General features: G+C 43.5%; 1 protein-coding gene across 2 annotated transcripts in view; it reads right to left on the bottom strand.

Moving 5' to 3' along the window:
• The window catches only part of LOC110497694 (inositol 1,4,5-trisphosphate receptor type 2), a 170,024-nt gene that overhangs the window by 75,159 nt on the left and 72,140 nt on the right, over positions 1–22,725 (bottom strand). For both annotated transcript variants that reach the window (XM_036956593.1, XM_036956603.1), the window contains exons 38-40: positions 7,743–7,848; positions 4,076–4,263; positions 2,895–3,087 (exon numbers count right to left, since the gene is read on the bottom strand). In XM_036956593.1, coding sequence (XP_036812488.1) covers positions 2,895–3,087; positions 4,076–4,263; positions 7,743–7,848 — 487 coding nt within the window. The remainder of the gene's footprint in view (positions 1–2,894; positions 3,088–4,075; positions 4,264–7,742; positions 7,849–22,725) is intronic.

Genomic DNA, 22,725 nt, shown 5'->3' on the forward strand with positions numbered 1-22,725 from the left:
CCCCGGTGATGCGTTGTGCAGACCTCACTACCCTCTGGAGAGCCTTACGGTTGAGGGCGGTGCAGTTGCCATACCAGGCGGTGATACAGCCCGCCAGGATGCTCTCGATTGTGCATCTGTAGAAGTTTGTGAGTGCTTTTGGTGACAAGCCGAATTTCTTCAGCCTCCTGAGGTTGAAGAGGCGCTGCTGCGCCTTCTTCACGATGCTGTCTGTGTGAGTGGACCAATTCAGTTTGTCTGTGATGTGTATGCCGAGGAACTTAAAACTTGCTACCCTCTCCACTACTGTTCCATCGATGTGGATAGGGGGGTGTTCCCTCTGCTGTTTCCTGAAGTCCACAATCATCTCCTTAGTTTTGTTGACGTTGAGTGTGAGGTTGTTTTCCTGACACCACACTCCGAGGGCCCTCACCTCCTCCCTGTAGGCCGTCTCATCGTTGTTGGTAATCAAGCCTACCACTGTTGTGTCGTCCGCAAACTTGATGATTGAGTTGGAGGCGTGCGTGGCCACGCAGTCGTGGGTGAACAGGGAGTACAGGAGAGGGCTCAGAACGCAACCTTGTGGGGCCCCAGTGTTGAGGATCAGCGGGGAGGAGATGTTGTTGCCTACCCTCACCACCTGGGGGCGGCCCGTCAGGAAGTCCAGTACCCAGTTGCACAGGGCGGGGTCGAGACCCAGGGTCTCGAGCTTGATGACGAGCTTGGAGGGTACTATGGTGTTGAATGCCGAGCTGTAGTCGATGAACAGCATTCTCACATAGGTATTCCTCTTGTCCAGATGGGTTAGGGCAGTGTGCAGTGTGGTTGAGATTGCATCGTCTGTGGACCTATTTGGGCGGTAAGCAAATTGGAGTGGGTCTAGGGTGTCAGGTAGGGTGGAGGTGATATGGTCCTTGACTAGTCTCTCAAAGCACTTCATGATGACGGATGTGAGTGCTACGGGGCGGTAGTCATTTAGCTCAGTTACCTTAGCTTTCTTGGGAACAGGAACAATGGTGGCCCTCTTGAAGCATGTGGGAACAGCAGACTGGTATAGGGATTGATTGAATATGTCCGTAAACACACCGGCCAGCTGGTCTGCGCATGCTCTGAGGGCGCGGCTGGGGATGCCATCTGGGCCTGCAGCCTTGCGAGGGTTAACACGTTTAAATGTCTTACTCACCTCGGCTGCAGTGAAGGAGAGACCGCATGTTTTCGTTGCAGGCCGTGTCAGTGGCACAGTATTGTCCTCAAAGCGGGCAAAAAAGTTATTTAGTCTGCCTGGGAGCAAGACATCCTGGTCCGTGACTGGGCTGGGTTTCTTCCTGTAGTCCGTGATTGACTGTAGACCCTGCCACATGCCTCTTGTGTCTGAGCCGTTGAATTGAGATTCTACTTTGTCTCTGTACTGGCGCTTAGCTTGTTTGATAGCCTTGCGGAGGGAATAGCTGCACTGTTTGTATTCGGTCATGTTACCAGACACCTTGCCCTGATTAAAAGCAGTGGTTCGCGCTTTCAGTTTCACACGAATGCTGCCATCAATCCACGGTTTCTGGTTAGGGAATGTTTTAATCGTTGCTATGGGAACGACATCTTCAACGCACGTTCTAATGAACTCGCACACCGAATCAGCGTATTCGTCAATGTTGTTATCTGACGCAATACGAAACATCTCCCAGTCCACGTGATGGAAGCAGTCTTGGAGTGTGGAGTCAGCTTGGTCGGACCAGCGTTGGACAGACCTCAGCGTGGGAGCCTCTTGTTTTAGTTTCTGTCTGTAGGCAGGGATCAACAAAATGGAGTCGTGGTCAGCTTTTCCGAAAGGGGGGCGGGGCAAGGCCTTATATGCGTCGCGGAAGTTAGAGTAACAATGGTCCAAGGTCTTTCCTCCCCTGGTTGCGCAATCGATATGCTGATAAAATTTGGGGAGTCTTGTTTTCAGATTAGCCTTGTTAAAATCCCCAGCTACAATGAATGCAGCCTCCGGATAAATTGTTTCCAGTTTGCAGAGAGTTAAATAAAGTTCGTTCAGAGCCATCGATGTGTCTGCTTGGGGGGGGATATATACGGCTGTGATTATAATCGAAGAGAATTCTCTTGGTAGATAATGCGGTCTACATTTGATTGTGAGGAATTCTAAATCAGGTGAACAGAAGGATTTGAGTTCCTGTATGTTTCTTTCATCGCACCATGTCACGTTAGTCATAAGGCATACGCCCCCGCCCCTCTTTTTACCAGAAAGATGATTTTTCCTGTCTGCGCGATGCGTGGAGAAACCTGTTGGCTGCACCGCTTCGGATAGCGTCTCTCCAGTAAGCCACGTTTCCGTGAAGCAAAGAACGTTACAGTCTCTGATGTCCCTCTGGAATGCTACCCTTGCTCGGATTTCATCAACCTTGTTGTCAAGAGACTGGACATTGGCAAGAAGAATTCTAGGGAGTGGTGTGCGCTGTGCCCGTCTCCGGAGTCTGACCAGAAGACCGCCTCGTTTCCCTCTCTTTCGGAGTCGTTTTTTTGGGTCGCTGCATAGGATCCACTCCGTTGTCCTGTTTGTAAGGCAGAACACAGGATCCGCGTCGCGAAAAACATATTCTTGGTCGTACTGATGGTGAGTTGATGCTGATCTTATATTCAGTAGTTCTTCTCGACTGTATGTAATGAAACCTAAGATGACCTGGGGTACTAATGTAAGAAATAACACGTAAAAAAACAAAAAACTGCATAGTTTCCTAAGAACGCGAAGCGAGGCGGCCATCTCTGTCGGCGCCGGAAGTAAACCGGCGCCGACCTCTGCAATTTGACAGTACACTCATGAGGACCCTCAATATGGCTGCCGTCCCACCCATCATGCAACATTGACTTGAATGAGAATGTCTGTTCTAGTCATTCTATTTCTATGGAGACAAAGAACATACCTGTTTTCCTGAGCCGGATGCCACTGTGACTGACGTCGACGTCCTCCTCTCTCTTCCTGCAGGTGCTGACCTCGAACATGTTGACGGACACAGTGGCCCGGATCTCTTGCTGGGCCAGACGCATGCGGTCATAGAACACCTTGAAGAAGCGCTCCGACTTCTTCTGCTTGTGCAGCTGGTGGTAGAATGAGTTCTGAGGGGGGTGTTAGGGTAGAAATGTAAACGACCCACCAGATAGTTGATAAACACTTGTATTGGAGTGAGTGTGTGTCCAACCTGAATCTCTCTACCTGCGCACATTTACGTATCTGAGAGAGCCTACTCTCTCCTCACCCACTGTAACTGAGTGAGACTACCCCCTCCTTACCCACCTGTATCTGAGTGAGCCTACCCTCTCCTCACCCACTGTATCTGGGTGAGACTACCCCCTCCTTACCTACTTGTATCTGAGTGAGACTACCCCCTCCTTACCTAGCTCTATCTGAGTGAGCCTACCCCCTCCTCACCCACCTGTATCTGAGTGAGCCTACCCCCTCCTTACCCACCTGTACCTGAGTGAGACTACCCCCTCCTTACCCACCTGTACCTGAGTGAGACTACCCCCTCCTTACCCACCTGTACCTGAGTGAGACTACCCCCTCCTTACCCACCTGTACCTGTACCTGAGTGAGACTACCCCCTCCTCACCCACCTGTACCTGAGTGAGACTACCCTCTCCTCACCCACCTGTACCTGAGTGAGACTACCCCCTCCTTACCCACCTGTACCTGAGTGAGACTACCCCCTCCTTACCCACCTGTACCTGAGTGAGACTACCCCCTCCTTACCCACCTGTACCTGAGTGAGACTACCCCCTCCTCACCCACCTGTACCTGAGTGAGACTACCCTCTCCTCACCCACCTGTACCTGAGTGAGACTACCCTCTCCTCACCCACCTGTACCTGAGTGAGCCTACCCCCTCCTCACCCACCTGTATCTGAGTGAGCCTACCCCCTCCTCACCCACCTGTATCTGAGTGAGCCTACCTCCTCCTCACCCACCTGTATCTGAGTGAGCCTACCCCCTCCTCACCCACCTGTATCTGAGTGAGCCTACCCCCTCCTCACCCACCTGTATCTGAGTGAGCCTACCCCCTCCTCACCCACCTGTATCTGAGTGAGCCTACCCCCTCCTCACCCACCTGTATCTGAGTGTTTCCCCCCCGCAGCAGGGCGTTGCCTAGCAGGATGCTCTCCTGGAACACACGATCGTTCTTGGTACTGACGATGAGGTCTATGACCAGCTCTGAGGCTCCCTCACTGTCAAGCAGACACTGGATGTCCACCATGCTGCTGCTCGGCTTGTCAGAGTCCTGGACCAGAGTGCCACCTGCAGATAGATAGATTAATAAACACATCGATTGGAATGGGAGAAATGGGAGGACATGATTTGGAACAGACCTGGGTTCTTGTGTTTGTCTGGCTTAATGAATAACGTGGATACCCCACCCACCTGGCAAACCAGGTAGTCTCAAGCAAAAGCTAAAAGTAATTGAATGTTATCAAATAGCATTTGAACCCATGTCTGATTTGGAACCGAGGGTTCGTATTATAACTGTCAAGAATAAATAATAGCCTATGATGACACTTTGCCTTGATGACAGCTTTGCACACTCTTGGCATTCTCTCAACCATCTTCATGAGGTAGTCACTTGGAATGCATTTCAATTAACAGGTGTGCCTTGTTAAAAGCTAATTTGTGGAATTTCTTTCCTTCTTAATGTGTTTGAGCCAATCAGTTGTGTTGTGACAAGGTAGGGTTGGTACACAGAAGATAGCCCTATTTGGTGAAAGACCAAGTCCATATTACGGGCAAGAACAGCTCAAATAAGCAAAGAGAAATGACAGACCGTCATTACTTTAAGACATGAAGGTCAGTCAAAGTGCAGTCGCAAAAACTACAAAGCGCTATGACGAAACTGGCTCTCATGAGGACCGCCACAGCAAAGGAACACCCAGAGTTAACTCCTTGCAAGAGGATAAGTACATGAGTTACCAGCCTCAGATTGCAGTCCAAATAAATGCTTCAGAGTTTAAGTAACTGACACATCTCAACATTATCTGTTCAGAGGAGACTGCGTGAATCAATGGTCGAATTTCTACAAAGAAACCACTACTAAAGGACACCAAGAAGAAGGAAAGACATGCTTGGGCCAAGAAACACAAGCAATTAGACCGGTGGAAATCTGTCCTTTAGTCCGATTTGAGATTGTGACACAGAGTAGGTGAACGGATGATCTCTGCATGTGTGGTTCCCACCATGAAGCAGGGAGTAGGAGGTGTGATGGTGCTTTGCTGATGACACGGTCTGTGATTTATTTAGAATTCAAGGCACATATAACCAGCATGGCAACCACAGCCTCCTGCATTGATTTGCCATCCCATCTGGTTTGCGCTTAGTGTGACTATCATTTGTTTTTCAACAGGACAATGACCCAAAACACACCTCCAGGCTGTGTAAGGGCTATTTGACCAAGAGGGAGAGTGATGGACTGTTGCATCAGATGACCTGGTCTCCACAAATCACCGGACCGCCTTCCAGACTATTCGAAAAGCATTCCTCTTGAAGCTGGTTGAGGGAACGCCCAAGAGTGTGCAAAGCTGTCATCAAGGTAAAGGGTGGCTACTTTGAAGAATCTCAAATATAAAACATCTTTGGATTTTTTAAACACTTTTTTGGTGCTATGAGATTCCATGTGTTATTTCATAGTTTGTCTTCACTATTATTCTACAATGTGGAAAATAGTACAACTATAGAGTAGGTGTCAACTTTAGACTGGTACTGTACGTTTTTCCATCAGCAGACTGATCGATAATGTCAAAGGCTGTACTGAAGTCTTACAAAACAGCTCCCTCAATCTCAGCCAATCATCAGTCATTTGTGTAAGTGTTTGTTGAATGTCCTTCCCTTTAAGCATGCTGAAATTCTGTTGTCAATTTGTTTACAGCAAAATAGCATTGAATCTGGTCAAACACAATTGTTTCAAAAAGTTTACTAAGGGTTGGTAACAGGCTGATTGGTCAGCTATTTATGCCATTAAAGGGGGCTTTACTATTCCTGAGAAACAAAATTACTTTTGCTTCCTTCCAGGCCTGAGGGGGCACACTTTCTAGTAGGCTTAGATTGAATATATGGCAAATTGGAATGGCAATATCGTCAACTATTATCCTCAGTAATTTTCCATCCAAGTTGTCAGACCCCGGTGGCTTGTCATTGTTGATAGACAATTTTTTCACTTCTTCCACACTCACTTTATGGAATTCAAAACTACAATGCTGGTATTCCATAATTGGATCAGTTATACTTGGATGTGTAGGTTCAGCATTTGTTGCTGAATTGTTATGCCTACATTTGCTAATCTTGCCAATGAAAAAATCATTAAAGTAGTTTGCAATATCAGTGGGTTTTGTGATGAATGAGCCATTTAATTCAATGAATGATGGAGCCGAGTTTGCCTTTTTGCCCAAAATTGAAGGTGCTCCAAATCTTTTTTACTATCATTCATCTTTGATTCATAGTATAGTTTCTTCTTATTCAGTTAAGTCACATGATTTCTCAATTTGCCATATGTTTGCCAATCGGTTGTGCAGCCAGACTTATTTGCCATTCCTTTTGCCTCATCCCTCTCAACCATACAATTTTTAAATTCCTCATCAATCCACGGGGTTTTAACCGTTTTTACAGTCATTTTCTTGATGGGTGCATGCTTATTAGTAACTGGGATAAGCAATTTCATAAATGTGTCAAGTGCAGTGTCTGGTTGCTCCTCATTACACACCAGAGACCAACAAATATTCTTTACATCAACAACATAGGAATCACTACAAAACGTATTGTATGACCTCTTATACACTATATCAGGTGCAGCCTTTGGAACTTTGGTTTTCCTAGATATGACTACTATATTGGGATCACTACATCCAATGGATTTGAATACTGCTTTAAAGCAAATTTCTGCAGCATTAGTAAAGAAGTGATCAATAGATGCCGATAATTTAATTCCTGTGCTGTTTGATTATAGATTACAGCCTAAGAGGAAATAACAACCTATGATTACAGCCTAAGAGGAAATAACAACCTATGATTACAGCCTAAGAGGAAATAACCTATGATTACAGCCTAAGAGGAAATAATAACTTGTGATTACAGCCTGAGAGGAAATAACAACCTGTGATTACAGCCTGAGAGGAAATAACAACCTGTGATTACAGCCTGAGAGGAAATAACAACCTGTGATTACAGCCTGAGAGGAAATAACAACCTATGATTACAGCCTAAGAGGAAATAACAACCTGTGATTACAGCCTGAGAGGAAATAACAACCTGTGATTACAGCCTGAGAGGAAATAACAACCTGTGATTACAGCCTGAGAGGAAATAACAACCTGTGATTACAGCCTGAGAGGAAATAACAACCTGTGATTACAGCCTGAGAGGAAATAACAACCTGTGATTACAGCCTGAGAGGAAATAACAACCTGTGATTACAGCCTGAGAGGAAATAACAACCTGTGATTACAGCCTGAGAGGAAATAACAACCTATGATTACAGCCTGAGAAGAAATAACAACCTGTGATTACAGCCTGAGAAGAAATAACAACCTGTGATTACAGCCTGAGAGGAAATAACAACCTGTGATTACAGCCTGAGAGGAAATAACAACCTGTGATTACAGCCTGAGAGGAAATAATAAACTATGGAGGCAGGCCACCAGTAAACATTAATGCAGGTTATCTGCTCACTCCCCACAAGTAACGGGGAGCATTGTTAAGGTATAGTTGGGGTTATTCGGGGTCGTGTTTAGTACCTCCAAAGCCTCCAGCCGAGCTGTTCCCGCTCCCAAACTCTGATTTGGAGAGAATCCTTTGATTTCCAAAGTAGCGAGTGAGGAGAATATGCCTTAACACATTTCCCTGCAGGAGGAGAGAAATTGAAAATATTAAATCCACACCAGAATGTGTCTGTTTTATGCCAGACAGAAACATGAACACAGGCAGGCAGGCGCACACACACACTAGAGGTAGACCGATTAATCGGAATGGCCGATTAATTAGGGCCGATTTCAAGTTTTCATAACAATCGGAAATCTGTATTTTTGGACACCGATTTTACCGATTTTTTTTTTTTTTTTTGCACCGTTATTTAAATCTTTATTTAACTAGGCAAGTCGGTTAAGAACACATTCTTATTTTCAATGACGGCCTAGGAACGGTGGGTTAACTGCCTCGTTCAGGGGCAGAAAGACAGATTTTCACCTTGTCAGCTTGGGGGATTCAATCTTGCAACCTGGCAGAGAACGGGCGAGTTAAATAGTCCAACGCAATAATGACCGTTGCACTCCACAAGGAGACTGCCTGTTACGCGAATGCAGTAAGCCAAGGTAAGTTGCTAGCTAGCAGTAAACTTCTTATAAAAAACAATCAATCATAATCACTAGTCAACTACACATGGTTGATGATATTACTAGATATTATCTAGTGTCCTGCGTTGCGTATAATCTGACTGAACATACAAGTATCTAAGTATCTGACTGTGCGGTGGTAGGCAGAAGCAGGCGCGTAAACATTCATTCAAACAGCACTTTAGTGCGTTTTGCCAGCAGCTCTTCGTTGTGCGTCAAGCATTGCGCTGTTTATGACTTCAAGCTTATCAATTCCCGAGATGAGGCTGGTGTGACCGAAGTGAAATGGCTGGCTAGTTAGCGCGCGCTAATAGCATTTCAAACGTCACTCGCTCTGAGCCTTGGGGTGGTTGTTTCCCTTGCTCTGCATGGGTAACGCTGCTTCGATGTGGTGGCTGTTGTCGTTGTGTTGCTGGTTCGAGCCCAGAGAGGAGCGAGGAGAGGGATGGAGGCTATACTGTTACACTGGCAATACTAAAGTGCCTATAAGAACACCCAATAGTCAAAGGTTAATGAAATACAAATGGTTTAGAGGGAAATAGTCCTATAATAACTATAACCTAAAACTTCTTACCTGGGAATATTGAAGACTCATGTTAAAAGGAACCACCAGCTTTCATATGTTCTGAGCAAGGAACCTAAACGTTAGCTTTCTTACATTGCACATATTGCACTTTTACTTTCTTCTCCAACACTTTGTTTTTGCATTATTTAAACCAAATTGAACATGTTTCATTTTTAATTGGAGGCTAAATTGATTTTATTGATGTATTATATTAAGTTAAAATAAGTGTTAATTCAGTATTGTTGTAATTGTCATTATTACAAATACATTTTAATAAAATAGTCCGATTAATCGGTATCGGCTTTTTTGGTCCTTCAATAATCGGGATCGGCTTTGAAAAATCAAATCGGTCGACCTCTAACACACACACACACACACACACACACAGAGTGAGGTTCGCTCATTGTTTGTGCTTCCCATCAACAATCAGACACCAAAGAAAAACATATTTTCAATGCTTAATCAATCATGACACAAAGGTTGCATCCCAGATGGCTCCTGTAACCATTATATAGTGTGCTACTGTTGACCAGAACCCATAGGGAATATGGTGCCACTTGGAACACAGACATATTCTTAATCTTTCTATGTATCAGAGTTTATTGATAGAAGACAGCTTTTGCCATTGATACAGAATGACAATACTATGCCGGCCATATTGAGTGTGTTCATGAGGGGCCTTGGCCATTGTAGGAAATAGCTTTCTATGGCTTTTAAATCTGTGGTACATCCTACACACATGCTGTACACTGTGGCCATACGGTGCCAATACTCCACTATTGGTTTCACATAAAATGACATCACGAGTGAGATCGTTACATAAGCAACATGGATGTAATCATTCAAATTGTATTCTAGGATGAAGCGACTTCTTCCTGTGAGAGAGAAAGAAAGAAGGGGAAGAAGGAAACTCAGCTGAGCGGTGTGCTAGGAACAGATCCTGTGCTTCCCATGAGAGAACACACAAGGAAGACTGTGAATGTATGTGTTACATAACACCTGGTGGTGGCTGGCTGGGAAATCACGAGGGAAGACACAGGGAGAGCGGGGTTTTTCTCTCTCTCTCTCTCTCTCTCTCTTTTAGTTTGCGCCTCTGGGTAGACTCCCCCACTTGTGACCTTTGCTCTCTAGAGAGACACTGAAATAATCACCCACTCTCTACGATTGCATAATATGCATGTGTGACTGAGTGTTAAAACTTGTCTGGCATGTCGAAAACATGTATGCTCAAGAGACTCACTCTTTTTTACTACCAAGACGTATTATTTAAGAGCACAGCAAATGAGGGATGGATGGAGAGAGGGATGGACACAGGGGTCAGCCCGTTTCCATGGTAAGTACCAGAGAGCCGTGTCATGACAAACGACCACCCTTTCTCGCATGGGATACCACAGAGAGGAGGAAAAAACTGAAAGGTAAAAGTGAAGTTGATCAAAGGTTCAGTCCAGAGAAAAGTGAAGTTGAGCTGAAGCCCTTCAACTAAGTGTTCTGAGGAAAGGAGCAGTGTTCTGGTAGAGAGAGAGCACGTGCAGCTGATATTCCCCATCTCAGTAAACACTAACTCATCTGCAGTCAGCACTGACGGCCGACTGCCTGCACTGTCTGGCTGAGAGCGGCGTCTCCACACAGGTTTGCACACAGAAACAAACACAAACACACAGACCCTTCATTGATTGCAGGTGATGATATCAGTGAGCCAACTCAGCTCATTCCCACTCAAATCAGACATAGACATGTACACAGAGCGCAAACGAACACTGAGCTGTCTTTTAAGGCAACAGCAATACGTTTTCTTTTGATTGATTGCAGATGGAATCGTGTTTGACATTAACATTTATTAAAGGAGACGTCTGTCTTGCGCCATTCTTTCACACAGCCTAAAAGAGAGGTAGAGTGCAGCAGGCAGGGGGTTTGAGGTGTGGGGCTCCCCAGTCTCTCTCCCTGCCTCCCTCCCTGCCTAGATGCTTACCCCTCAGGTGATGCAGTCTGCTGGCCAGCTCTGCAGAGGGAGGTGGATAAAAGAGCCGGATAGAGAGATAGAGGAGGGAGAGTCGTGCCAGCCTGACTCATCTGTCTGCTGCTGCATGGAGAGAGAGGGAGGGAGGGAAAGAAGATCAAGCCTAATGGGTTTTTAAAATGTGCGCCGGCACGCCACACTGCGGCTCTGGGTGTCCGGGGTGGAGATGAGCAGTTCGCCAAATCCTCTATCTGCCCCCCAACTCAACCACCCCTCCCTCCCTCTCCTCTCCATACCTCCACCTCGTCTGGAGATGTCTCCAACTCTGGCTGGGCAGCAGAAGAGAGGGAGGGAGAGAGAGAATGCGGGCTGAGCTCACCTCTCCTCCATGCTTGTCTCAGGCAGGAGGCTGGGAATAGAGCCCCAGCCCAAGACAGACAAAGCTCCAGGCTCTCAGCGGAAGCTAGTGAAAGCAGAGCCCAGCAACAGAGCACGCTCTTGGAGTCAGACTATGGACAATTATAGGTGGTACTACCGGGGCAAAGTTTGCAACTTCTCTTTGAAAAAGTTGGCTGAAGATTTTCCAATCTGAGTTCTTGCTTGTGGAAAGTGTGAAAGTCTCACCACAACAGACACAGGCCAGGGTCTCACAGACCATGGCTTTTATTCATAAAGTGTCTCAGAGGCTGACTGATCTAGGATCTAATTAATTAGATGTGGGACCTAATCCTACATAAGCAATCCTACTCGTTTTATGAATATGGGCCAAATCAATTAGAATCAGTTTAGCAGATTACATCAGAATGAATAAGATTTTATGGGTAGGGGGTGAATCTGATCCTAGATCAGCACTCCTAGTCTGAGTTGCTTTGTGAATACAGACACAGGTGTCTATTGATAGCAGAGGGGAAACACTGGTCTAGTGTTACACTAGAATGTGTGTGTGTGTGACTCCGGTTGAGGTGTTTCCACATGGCTGAGCAGGAGCAGAGACAGGAAGCAGGGTGGATCAACTTACAGTAAGTATGATTGGAGGGAATACAGTCTGTGTAACTGGCCCTCTGGTGTACTGTATCATAGCATAATTCACCAGCTTAGTATAGATAGTATAGGCTATCGATCCAATAACAACCATGAGAAGCACTGAAAGGAAAAGCAGATCAGAGGATGTTCAACGCCAGACAGAGCGTTCAACAGATCGTTAGATTAAGCATTAATTCCCATGCTCCATGTTTTCTTAAGTCTTATAGTCTGATAACATAGGAAGTTTACAAACAAAACTCAATTCAACTTACTATAGACCTACAGTACATATTTACATGCTCCTTATTTCCATATGAAATTTGTAAGATGTAATGTGAACAATTATAAAGAGAATCACTGATGCATCACATTTCATATCATAACATTGTTGTTATGAAATGCAGCCAATGTCCAAAAACCAAACAGAAACCAAATGAAATCTGAGTGAACATACTCCCCATCAATGTATCACCTAGTTGTGAGACAAAGAGAGGGGGAAAAAAATCAATGTATCACCTAGTTGTGAGACAAAGAGAGGGGGAAAAAAATCAATGTATCACCTAGTTGTGAGACAAAGAGAGGGGGAAAAAATCAATGTATCACCTAGTTGTGAGACAAAGAGAGGGGGAAAAAAATCAATGTATCACCTAGTTGTGAGACAAAGAGAGGGGGAAAAAAAATCAATGCCCCTAAAATCTCTTCCTGTTTGGGCATGAAACCTATAGCAACACTACAGCAATGCTATAGCAACACTGGTAACTCTATAGCAACACAGCAGCAACGTTACACCAACATTACAGCCATCAGAGCGGCTGTGAGGGAGTCTAAAACACGATGATGGGAGCAGTTAGGGATAAGTGCTGCCGTTGCTCTCTGGACAAGAGGACCTGAGGGTGACTTGTCTCTCTTCACTCTATGCAAACTCTTACATCATCTTAGTCTTCATCCATCTCTCTACCTTCCTATCTTTTCTGTCTCTCTCTCTACCTTCCTATCTTTTCCTTGCTTTATTTTCTGTCTCTCTCTACCTTCTTCCTCAGCGTACCCTGCCTGCACCCCACTCTCTAGCTGTAGTCCTGCAAAACTCTGAACTCTTTCTAATTTTAAAGTGTTTTCCGCTCAACCTATTGTTGTCCCAGTCCTGTATAGCCAAGCACGAGTTCAACAGCATAAACATCCTGATGTCTGATAGTCAACTCCATCAACCCCTTAAGGGAAGAATCGAATGGACCTGGAACTCAAGGTTAGCATGCCTCTCCACCCACACTTTTCCTTATATTGTCTCAAAGCTCATTGTCATACTCCTTGCTACCGTTTTAAATTCTTTCTCCCACAAAGAGGTCAGGCAGCAAAACAACTTAACAGCTTCATGTGAGAGCAATTGCTGAGATGTGATTTTTAGACAAATAGCAGAATGAGCGCATAAACAAAGCATTCCTCCAGCATTTGCCAGCAAGTTCATTTCGGAAGTGGCACATGTGATTCGCTAACATTGTTAGATAGGTTCACGGCATAGGGTTTGTTTTTGTCAGTAGGACTGTGTGATGACCAGCGGTTATATGGTAGGGCACCAAGCACAAACACCCCTATCGTTGCACGCACGCACATTCTGAATGTTCTTATTTTAAAGTTCAGCTCCAATTAAAAGCACAGTAAACTGCATCTAAATTATGTTGAGAATGATGAGTTCCCTTTATTCATAGATGGAAGCCCGAGTCCGTATTCAAGCATCTCATTGTAGGAGTGCTGATTTGGGATCAGTTTGAACTTTTAGATCTTAATGAATGAGATTACATGGCCAAGGGGGACCTGATCCTAGCTCAGCACCCTTACTTTGAATACGGTCCCTGCAGAACTCAAGCCACTTATCCATCCATTCACATGTACAACTTCTCCTCCATAGATTTGAGAATACTTGGAATAGGAAGTGTGTTCAGGTAGCCTGAGAGGCAATTAATTGGCATCTCTACAGCGTGGTTTCTTGAAGTATGGGTCGGGACCCAAAGTTGGCCCTGGGTGAGAGGTGGGTCGCGAGTTATGAGAACACATCTATAATCATGCACTATTTCATAATTTGGAAGACCATTTAGGTCATGGGAGGACAGTCAATTTGTCATTAAGGTCTCAAGCTTAACAGTTTAAGAATACCTGCTCTAAAGGAGACCCCCTGTGCCTGCTGAGTCCTGGGCGAGACAGGTAAACATGTGCTGGTCCATCACCATGGAGACCACAGACCTCAAGTCAGAGAATGATCGAGAATTGAGGGGGAAACCCCAGCCAAAAGAAACACACACTAGAAAAACAGACAAAAGCAAATGCCCAAAAAGCACACACACTTAAACACCCATCTCTGAAGCCCCTTAAAAGGGTGACATTTTCTCCTCACAAAGACAGAACACTTAGTGTCAGACTAAGTGTCAGGGAGAGTCTAGGTTAGGGCCAGTGACTGAGCCAACGCTGCCCTGGCTGGCTGCATGTGAATGAGCAGATGAGTGGAGGGATGATGCATCGTGCTTGTGCCTGTGTGTACAACACCTTGCAAAAGTATTTAGACCCCTTCGATTTCTTCACATTTTATTGTGTTAAAGTGGGATACAACATTTCATTTTTTGTCAACAATCTAAACACAATACTCTGTCAAAGTGGGAAAAAAATTCAATAACTAAAATAGTCTTTGCATAAGTGTTCAGCTCCATGAGTCAATACGTGTTAGAAACATCTTTGGCATCTTTCTGGGTATGTCTCTAAGAGCTTTGCACACCTGGATTGTGTAATATGTACCCATTACTCTTTTAAAAATTCTTCAAGCTCTGTCAAGATGTTGGCAATCATGGCTAGACAGAAATGTTCAAGTCTTGCCATAGATTTTCAAGCAGAATTAAGTAAAAACTGTACCTTGGAACATTCAGTCTTCTAGGTAAGCAAAAACAGTGTAGATTTAGCTTTGTGTTGTTGGTTTTGTCCTGCTGAGAGGTGAATTCCTCTCCCAGTCTCTGGTGTAAATCAGACTAAAGCGGGTTTTCGCCAGTGCTTAGCTTATTTTTATCCTGAAAGACTCACCAGTATTTGCCTATGTCAAGCATACCCATACCATGATGCAACCACAACAATGCTTAAAATGAGGCAGTTACTCAGTGATGTGTTTGTTATGTTGGATTTGCCTCAAACACAATGCTTTGCATGTGTCTGGGTGGTTTAATACATAATCCACTTGATTTCAGTGCTGCTTTTCACCTTGTTGATCATAATATACTGTTGATGAAATTGTGTCTATGGATTTCATAACACCTCACTAAGATGGTTATTGGTGTTTTTAAATCACTGATGAAGGATTTTGAGGCTGATTCCCTGACCTGTCAATGTTTTAATTTGCTGTTTTATGATTTTGTTATACTCTTGTGAATTCTATGGTTTTTACTAGATTACTTGTAGTTTTTCATGTTGTCTGTAATTGTGTAATGACTCGGTGCTGCCGATCTTGGCCAGGACGCTCTTGAAAAGAGATTTCAAATCTCAATGAGGCCTTCCTGGTTGAATAAAGGTTAAATAAATAAAATGTAAATAAACAGTTCTGCTTTCTGTTGACAAGATAGTTTAAATTCATAAATGATGCCTATGCGGAACCTCAATCTGTATGCTGTGGTGTCCCATAAGGCAGTTGCCTAGGACCACTTATGTACTTGCTGTATTCAAATGATCTCCCTCGGGTGCTCTCCAATCCTATGGCAACCATGTTTCCTGATGATACCACAGACTATGTAACAATCAATTCTGTAGGGCAGCTAAAAGAGGCTCTTTAAGCTGACATATTAAGTACTTAAAATTGGATCACCCAAAACAAATGAGTCCTAAATACAAAGAAAACCAAGGCAATGCTAATATGTACGAAGAGGTGAAGGAAGAAACTACCCTCCTTACAGAGGACAGTTGGCAGAACAACAATAGAGGAGGTTTCAGAGACTAGGCTGTTAAGTGTGCTGCTAGACAAGTCTTTCTTCGTGATCAAAATCATCAGCACCTCCTATATGCTCAAAAGGATTACAAAATATATGTTACAGCAAACTTTTTACAAATCTCACAAGCTCTCATCCATAGTCAAACGAACTACTGCTCTGTCGTCTGGAGTAATGCAAGTGTTGGTGACCTAAAGAGAATGCAGATAGCACAAAATAAGGCAGCGGTAATCATTCTGCAATGTGGTTACGAGAGGTCTTCCATAGACTTACATAATGCACTTGAATGGCTGACTCAAGGAAATTCTAAAAATAATATACTAATCCCTTTTTGTCAAATTCACCACTCTGAAAGATCAAACGCTATCCATGATAAACTGGATATGGTCAAAGACAAACACTCTCGAAACACACAGAGCAGAACCAAGCCCACCAAAACCCAAATTAGATTGTAGCTTCAGGGCAGTAAAGTCCTGGAACTTCTTGACAGAAACTCACCAAATAGTTGTTTTAACGAGTGTAACTCGTAATATGTATACTGTGGGTAATGGGAATGTGGCTTTTGTTTGTATTTTTGTGCTTTTACTTTTTTATTTTGTTGGTCTTCTAGTTTCTGTATGTTTTTTACATTTCTTAAGGACTCTGTGAAGACTAGCCCTGAGGCTAAAAGAGATCCTAATCAAACTAAAATCAGAGATATTTTTGTATTTTATAATATACAGTACCAGTGAAATGTTTGGACACACCGACTCATTCAATGGATTTTTCTTTATATTTACTATTTTCTACATTGAAGAACAATAGTGAAGACATCAAACTATGGAATTTTTAGTAACCCAAAAAAAAGTGTTTAACAAATTGACTGACCTTCATGTCTTAATGTTATGGACGGTCGTTTCTCTTTGTTTATTTCTGCTGTTCTTGCCATAATATGGATATGGACTTGGTCTTTTACCAAATAGGGCTATATTCTGTATACCACCCCTACATTGTCACAACACAACTGATTAGCTCAAACACATTAAGGAGAAAATAAATTCCAAAAATTACATGTTTGGGTTACTACATGATTCCATGCGTGTTATTTCATAGTTTTGATGTCTTTACTATTATTCTACAATGTAGTACTGTGTGTACACACACACACACACACACACACACACAGACACACACAAACACACACACAGTTAAAGTCGGAAGTTTACATACACTCAGGTTCTAGTCATTAAACCTCATTTTTCAACCACTCCACAAATTTCTTGTCAGCAAACTATAGTTTTGGCAAGACGGTTAGGACGGCCCATGTTCTGAATTCTGTCGCAGTACATTTCAAAAGGGCTGAACAAAGAATTATATTGACTACGTCTGTCCTAGCTCGCTCAGTAATGTCTTAATCGAAATTACAGATTGCCTCTTATCCGGTCGTCGTCCCCTTATGCCATATAGTTTGAACGTCTCAATTGTCAGTAGAGACCACATTTGTTTAAGCAAGTCAGCCATATCAGCTGTCTTTTTAAAAGGCAGTAAATGAGATTGCCAGACAACGCTCCGCTGATAGCCAGGTGTAGCAGTAGTAGGGTTTTTGGACTGCTGTTGGGACTGATGTTGGGACAGCTTTATGTAGGCTCTAACAGTTTGTGGGCACCATTATAGTGCAATTAATATATTGTTTAGTGGATTTTCTGGTATTTATCAACATTTTTGGGGGGAGTTTGCCCCACCAAAACGTACAGTTGAAATCGGAAGTTTACATTGGAGTCATTAAAACTTGTTTTTCAACCACTCCACAAATTTCTTGTTAACTTCATATGGCTGCAGGGGCAGTATTGAGTAGCTTGGATGAAAAGGTGCCCATTATAAACGGCCAGCTCCTCAGTCTCAGTTGCTAATATATGCATATTATTATTAGTATTCGATAGAAAACACTCTAAAGTTTCGAAAACTGTCAAAATATTGTCTGTGAGTATAACAGAACTGATATTGCAGGTGAAATCCTGAGGAAAATCAAAACAGGAAGTGGCTTCTATTTTGAAAACTCCATGTTCCATAGCCTCCCTCTGCTAGATTTAAAGGGATATGAACCAGATTCCTTTTCCTATCGCTCCCTCAAGCTGTCAGTCTTCAGACATAGGTTTCAGGCTTTTATTTTGAAAAATGAGCCAGAACGATAACATTGCGTCAAGTGGTCACATGAGTTTTGCTTGAGCAACAGAATTTGGACAGCCATTGTTTTCCCCTCTCCTACTGTGAAATACATTTGCGGTTGATATATTATCGATTATATATTTTAAAAACAACCTGAGGATTGATTACAAAAAAACATTTGACATGTTTCTGTGGACATAATGGAAACTGTTTGCAATTTTCGTCTGCATTGTCGTGACAGCTCTTTCCTATGGATATCTGAACGTAACGCGACAAACAAATGGAGGTATTTTGGATCTAAAAATCATCTTTATGGAACAAAGGAACATTTGTTGTGTAACTGGGTGTCTCGTGAGTGAAAACATCTGAAGATCAAAAGGTAAACGATTAATTTGATTGCTTTTCTGATTTTCGTGACCGAGCTACCTGATTCTAAGTGTACTTAATGTTTTATCGTGCGATCGATAAACTTACAAACGCTTGGATTGCTTTCGCTGTAAAGCATCATTTCAAAATCTGAGACGACAGGTGGATTAACAAAAGGCTAAGCTGTGTTTTCCTATATTGCACTTGTGATTTCATGAATATAAATATTTCTAGTAATATTTATTGTATGTAGCGCTATGCTATTCAGAGGTTGTTGCTGACACTTATCCCGATAGGGGGATTGCAGCCATAACAGGTTAACAAACTATAGTTTTGGCAAGTCGGTTTGGACATCTACTTTGTTTACAGAGATTATTTCACTTATCATTCACTGTATCACAATTCCAGTGGGTCAGAAGTTTACATACACTAAGTTGACTGAGCCTTTTAAACAGCTTGTAAAATTCCAAAAAATTATGTCATGATGGCAATTTCCAAACCCCTGAAGGTTCCACATTCATCTACAAACAATAGTACGCAAGAATAAACACCATGGGACCACGCAGCCATCATACCGCTCAGGAAGGAGACGCGTTCTGTATCCTAGAGATGAATGTACTTGAGCGAAAAGTGCAAATCAATCCCAGAACAACAGCAAAGGACCTTGTGAAGATGCTGTAGGAAACGGGTACGAAAGTATCTATATCCACAGTAAAACGAGTCCTACATCGACATAACCTGAAAGGCCACTCAGTAAGGAAGATGTCACTACTCCAAAACCGACATAAAAAAGCCAGACTACGGTTTGCAACTGCACATGGAGAGAAAGATCCAACTTTTTAGAGAAATGCCCTATGGTCTGAAGAAACAAAAATAGAAGTGTTTGGCCATAATGACCATTGATATGTTTTGAGGAAAAGGGGGATGCTTGCAAGCTGAAGAACACCATCCCAATTGTGAAGCACAGGGGTGGCAGCATCATGTTGTGGGGGTGCTTTGCTGCAGGAGGGACTGATGCACTTCACAAAATAGATGGCATCATGAGGAAGGAAAATTATTTGGATATATTGAAGTAACATCTCAAGACATCAGTCGGGAAGTTAAAGCTTGGTCGCTGTTACAGATACAGGTATCCTGTGTATGTATCCTGTGTGTGTGTATTTCTTTTATCTCCTTCTCCCCTCCTCACAGATGGCAATCATCATTCCCCAGTCACCATGCAGTCATCAGAAGACACACCTCCTCCTGTTTCCATTACCCAATCACATCCCCTTTCCCTTGGTTTAAAAACCCATTCAGTTGTTTCCTCTGAAGCTCAATCTCTTTGTCATTCAATCTCTCTGTGTCTCACTCTCTCTCGTTATTGAACTCTGTTTTGGTTTTTGCACCTACAGTGGGGCAAAAAAGTATTTAGTCAGCCACCAATTGTGCAAGTTCTCCCACTTAAAAAGATGAGGCCTGTAATTTTCATCATAGGTACACTTCAACTATGACAGACAAAATTAGATAAAAAAAATCCAGAAAATCACATTGTAGGATTTTTTATAAATTTATTTGCAAATTATGGTGGAAAGTAAGTATTTGGTCACCTACAAACAAGCAAGATTTCTGGCTCTCACAGACCTGTAACTTCTTCTTTAGGAGGCTCCTCTGTCCTCCACTCGTTACCTGTATTAATGGCACCTGTTTGAACTTGTTATCAGTATAAAAGACACCTGTCCACAACCTCAAACAGTCACACTCCAAACTCCACTATGGCCAAGACCAAAGAGCTGCCAAAGGACACCAGAAACAAAATTGTAGACCTGCACCAGGCTGGGAAGACTGAATCTGCAATAGGTAAGCAGCTTGGTTTGAAGAAATCAACTATGGGAGCAATTATTAGGAAATGGAAGACATACAAGACAACTGATAATCTCCCTCGATCTGGGGCTCCACGCAAGATCTCACCCCGTGGAGTCAAAATGATCACAAGAACGGTGAGCAAAAATCCCAGAACCACACGGGGGGATAGGCTACTGTTCTTCGTGCCTATGAGCTTGTGCCTGAGGCATATTGACAGCGATTTAGGTCTCATAAGAAGTATTCTAGTAAGACTTATGTGGAATTTGCTAGAGACAAGGGGAATTTGTTTGATAAATGGCATGCTGCTAGTAAAGTAACTGATTTCCACTCTCTCCGGGAGTTAATCTTGTTGGAAGAGTTTAAAAATTGCTTACCCGAACGCATTGTAGTTTACCTAAACGAACAGAAAGTATCCTCCCTGTCAAAAGCATCTGTGTTGGCAGACGAGTTTGTGTTGACGCACAAGAGTGTGTTTGCGGCTCATACTGAGAGTAGAGCCCGAGTTGCCTACTTTTAGCCTTAGGTCGGCCAGTAGTATATCAACCACGCCAGAAAAATGAGCGTCCCTGTTTCTATTGTCATAAGGTGGGAAATAAGATTAATGATTGCTTCCTGCTTAAACGCAAACAAGGGATGCCTCTTTGTGCCAAGCCGCCAACAGGTGTTGGGCTAATTTGTACGGTTGTGAGGTCTGAAACGAAACAGGTGCCTCAGGGTAACTGTAGTTTGAAAGTCCCAGTCCCCAACCGCAGCTATGAACCATTCATTTGAGGGGTTTGTGTCCCTAACGAATGACGAAGCGTCTCAGTGTCCGGTTAAAATCCTTAGAGACACTGGAGCGGCGCAGTCGTTTATATTGTCTGATGTGTTGCCTTTATCCGATGATACATACTGTGGTTCCAGTGTGTTAGTTCAGGTTATTGCAATGGGTTTTGTCCCAGTGCCATTGCACTTTGTGAAAGTACACAGAGTTAATCAGTGGAATATTCAGAGTGGGGGTACGTCCTATGTTGCCAGTAAAAGGTGTGACCTTTATAATGGGTAACGATATTGCTGGAGGGAAGGTAGTACCCGTATTGGGAGTAATGGATAAAAGTGACCACTCTCTCTCTCCAATGAGCTGGCACAGAGTTATCCACATGGGTTCCCCGCTTGTGCGGTCACTCATGCTCAGGCACGACAAGAGGGTGATGAGATAGACTTGTCGAACACTGTTCTGTTCAAAGAGGTTGATCAAGAGGACGGGTTGTGTGCTACCTCTGGGAAGCTGATCACTTCTGACACACAGCCCAGGGAAGAATCGAAGTATGTTGAACTTATTGCTGATGCAATACAGTTACCAGTCACTCGTGATCAGCTGATTGCTAACCAAAAGTTTGACAACAAGGTTGCTAAATGTTTTTCTAGTGTTGTCTCAATGGAAGATGTAAAGAAGAAGAACGTGGCTTACTTCATTGATGGTAATCTCCTCATGCGTAAATGGACATCCCATGTAGACGTGGACGGAGATTGGAATGCTATTTACCAAATAGTGATTCCTACAGCCTTTCGACAAAATGTGTTATCCCTTGCTCATGATGACCAGTGGTCTGGTCATTTAGGAATCACCAAGACTTATGATCGGATCCTTCAACATTTATTTTGGCCAGGTTTAAAACAAGATGCCACACATGTCAGATAACAGGAAAACCAAATCAGGTTATTCCTCCCACTCCTCTTTGTCCAATACCTGTCATAGGTGAACCATTCGAACATGTGGTGGTTGATTGTGTTGGACCGTTACCGGAGACAAAATCGGGTAACCAGTTTTTGTTAGCGATTATGTGTATGGCAACAAGATAATCCGAGGCCATTCCTCTGCAAAGGATTAGAGCTCCGGTGGTGAGTAAAGCCTTAATTCAATTCCTCGACATTTGGGTTACCTAAGGTGGTACAAAGTTATCAAGGTACCAATTTCCTATCAAAGCTCTTCAAGCAGGTGTTAAAATCCTTGTCAATTACGCACCGTGTGTCAAGCGCCTATCACCCAGAGTCTCAGGGTGCGCTTGAAAGATGGCATCAGACACTGAAGTCTATGCTACGTAAATATTGTTTGGAATCTGAGAAAGATTGGGATGAGGGAGTTCCTCTAGTTTTGTTTGCTGCTCGTGAAACTGTACAGGAGTCCCTAGGGTTCAGCCCGGCTGAACTAGTCACACAGTGAGAGGACCAATGAAAGTCCTTAAAGAACAGTTTTTGTCCCAAGAGTTGTGTACAGGAGATGAGAATGGGTTGGACTACGTTAGTCGCTTTTGTGAGCGCCTACACCAAGCCTGTGCTCTCGCAAAGGAAGCTCTGTCTTCCTCACAGAGGAGTATGAAAAGAGACTATGATAAAGAGGCTGTTTCTCGTCCACTACAGCCAGGTGACCAAGTACTGGTGTTATTGCCTTTTCTAGGATCTTCACTGTCAGCTCGTTTCTCTGGTCCTTATTTCATTGAAAATAAATTAAGTGAAACTGATTATGTGCTTCAAACTCCTGATAGAAAACGCCAA

This window comes from Oncorhynchus mykiss, chromosome 2 (genome assembly GCF_013265735.2).
Source record: "Oncorhynchus mykiss isolate Arlee chromosome 2, USDA_OmykA_1.1, whole genome shotgun sequence".
Classification (NCBI taxonomy): Eukaryota; Metazoa; Chordata; class Actinopteri; order Salmoniformes; family Salmonidae; genus Oncorhynchus; species Oncorhynchus mykiss.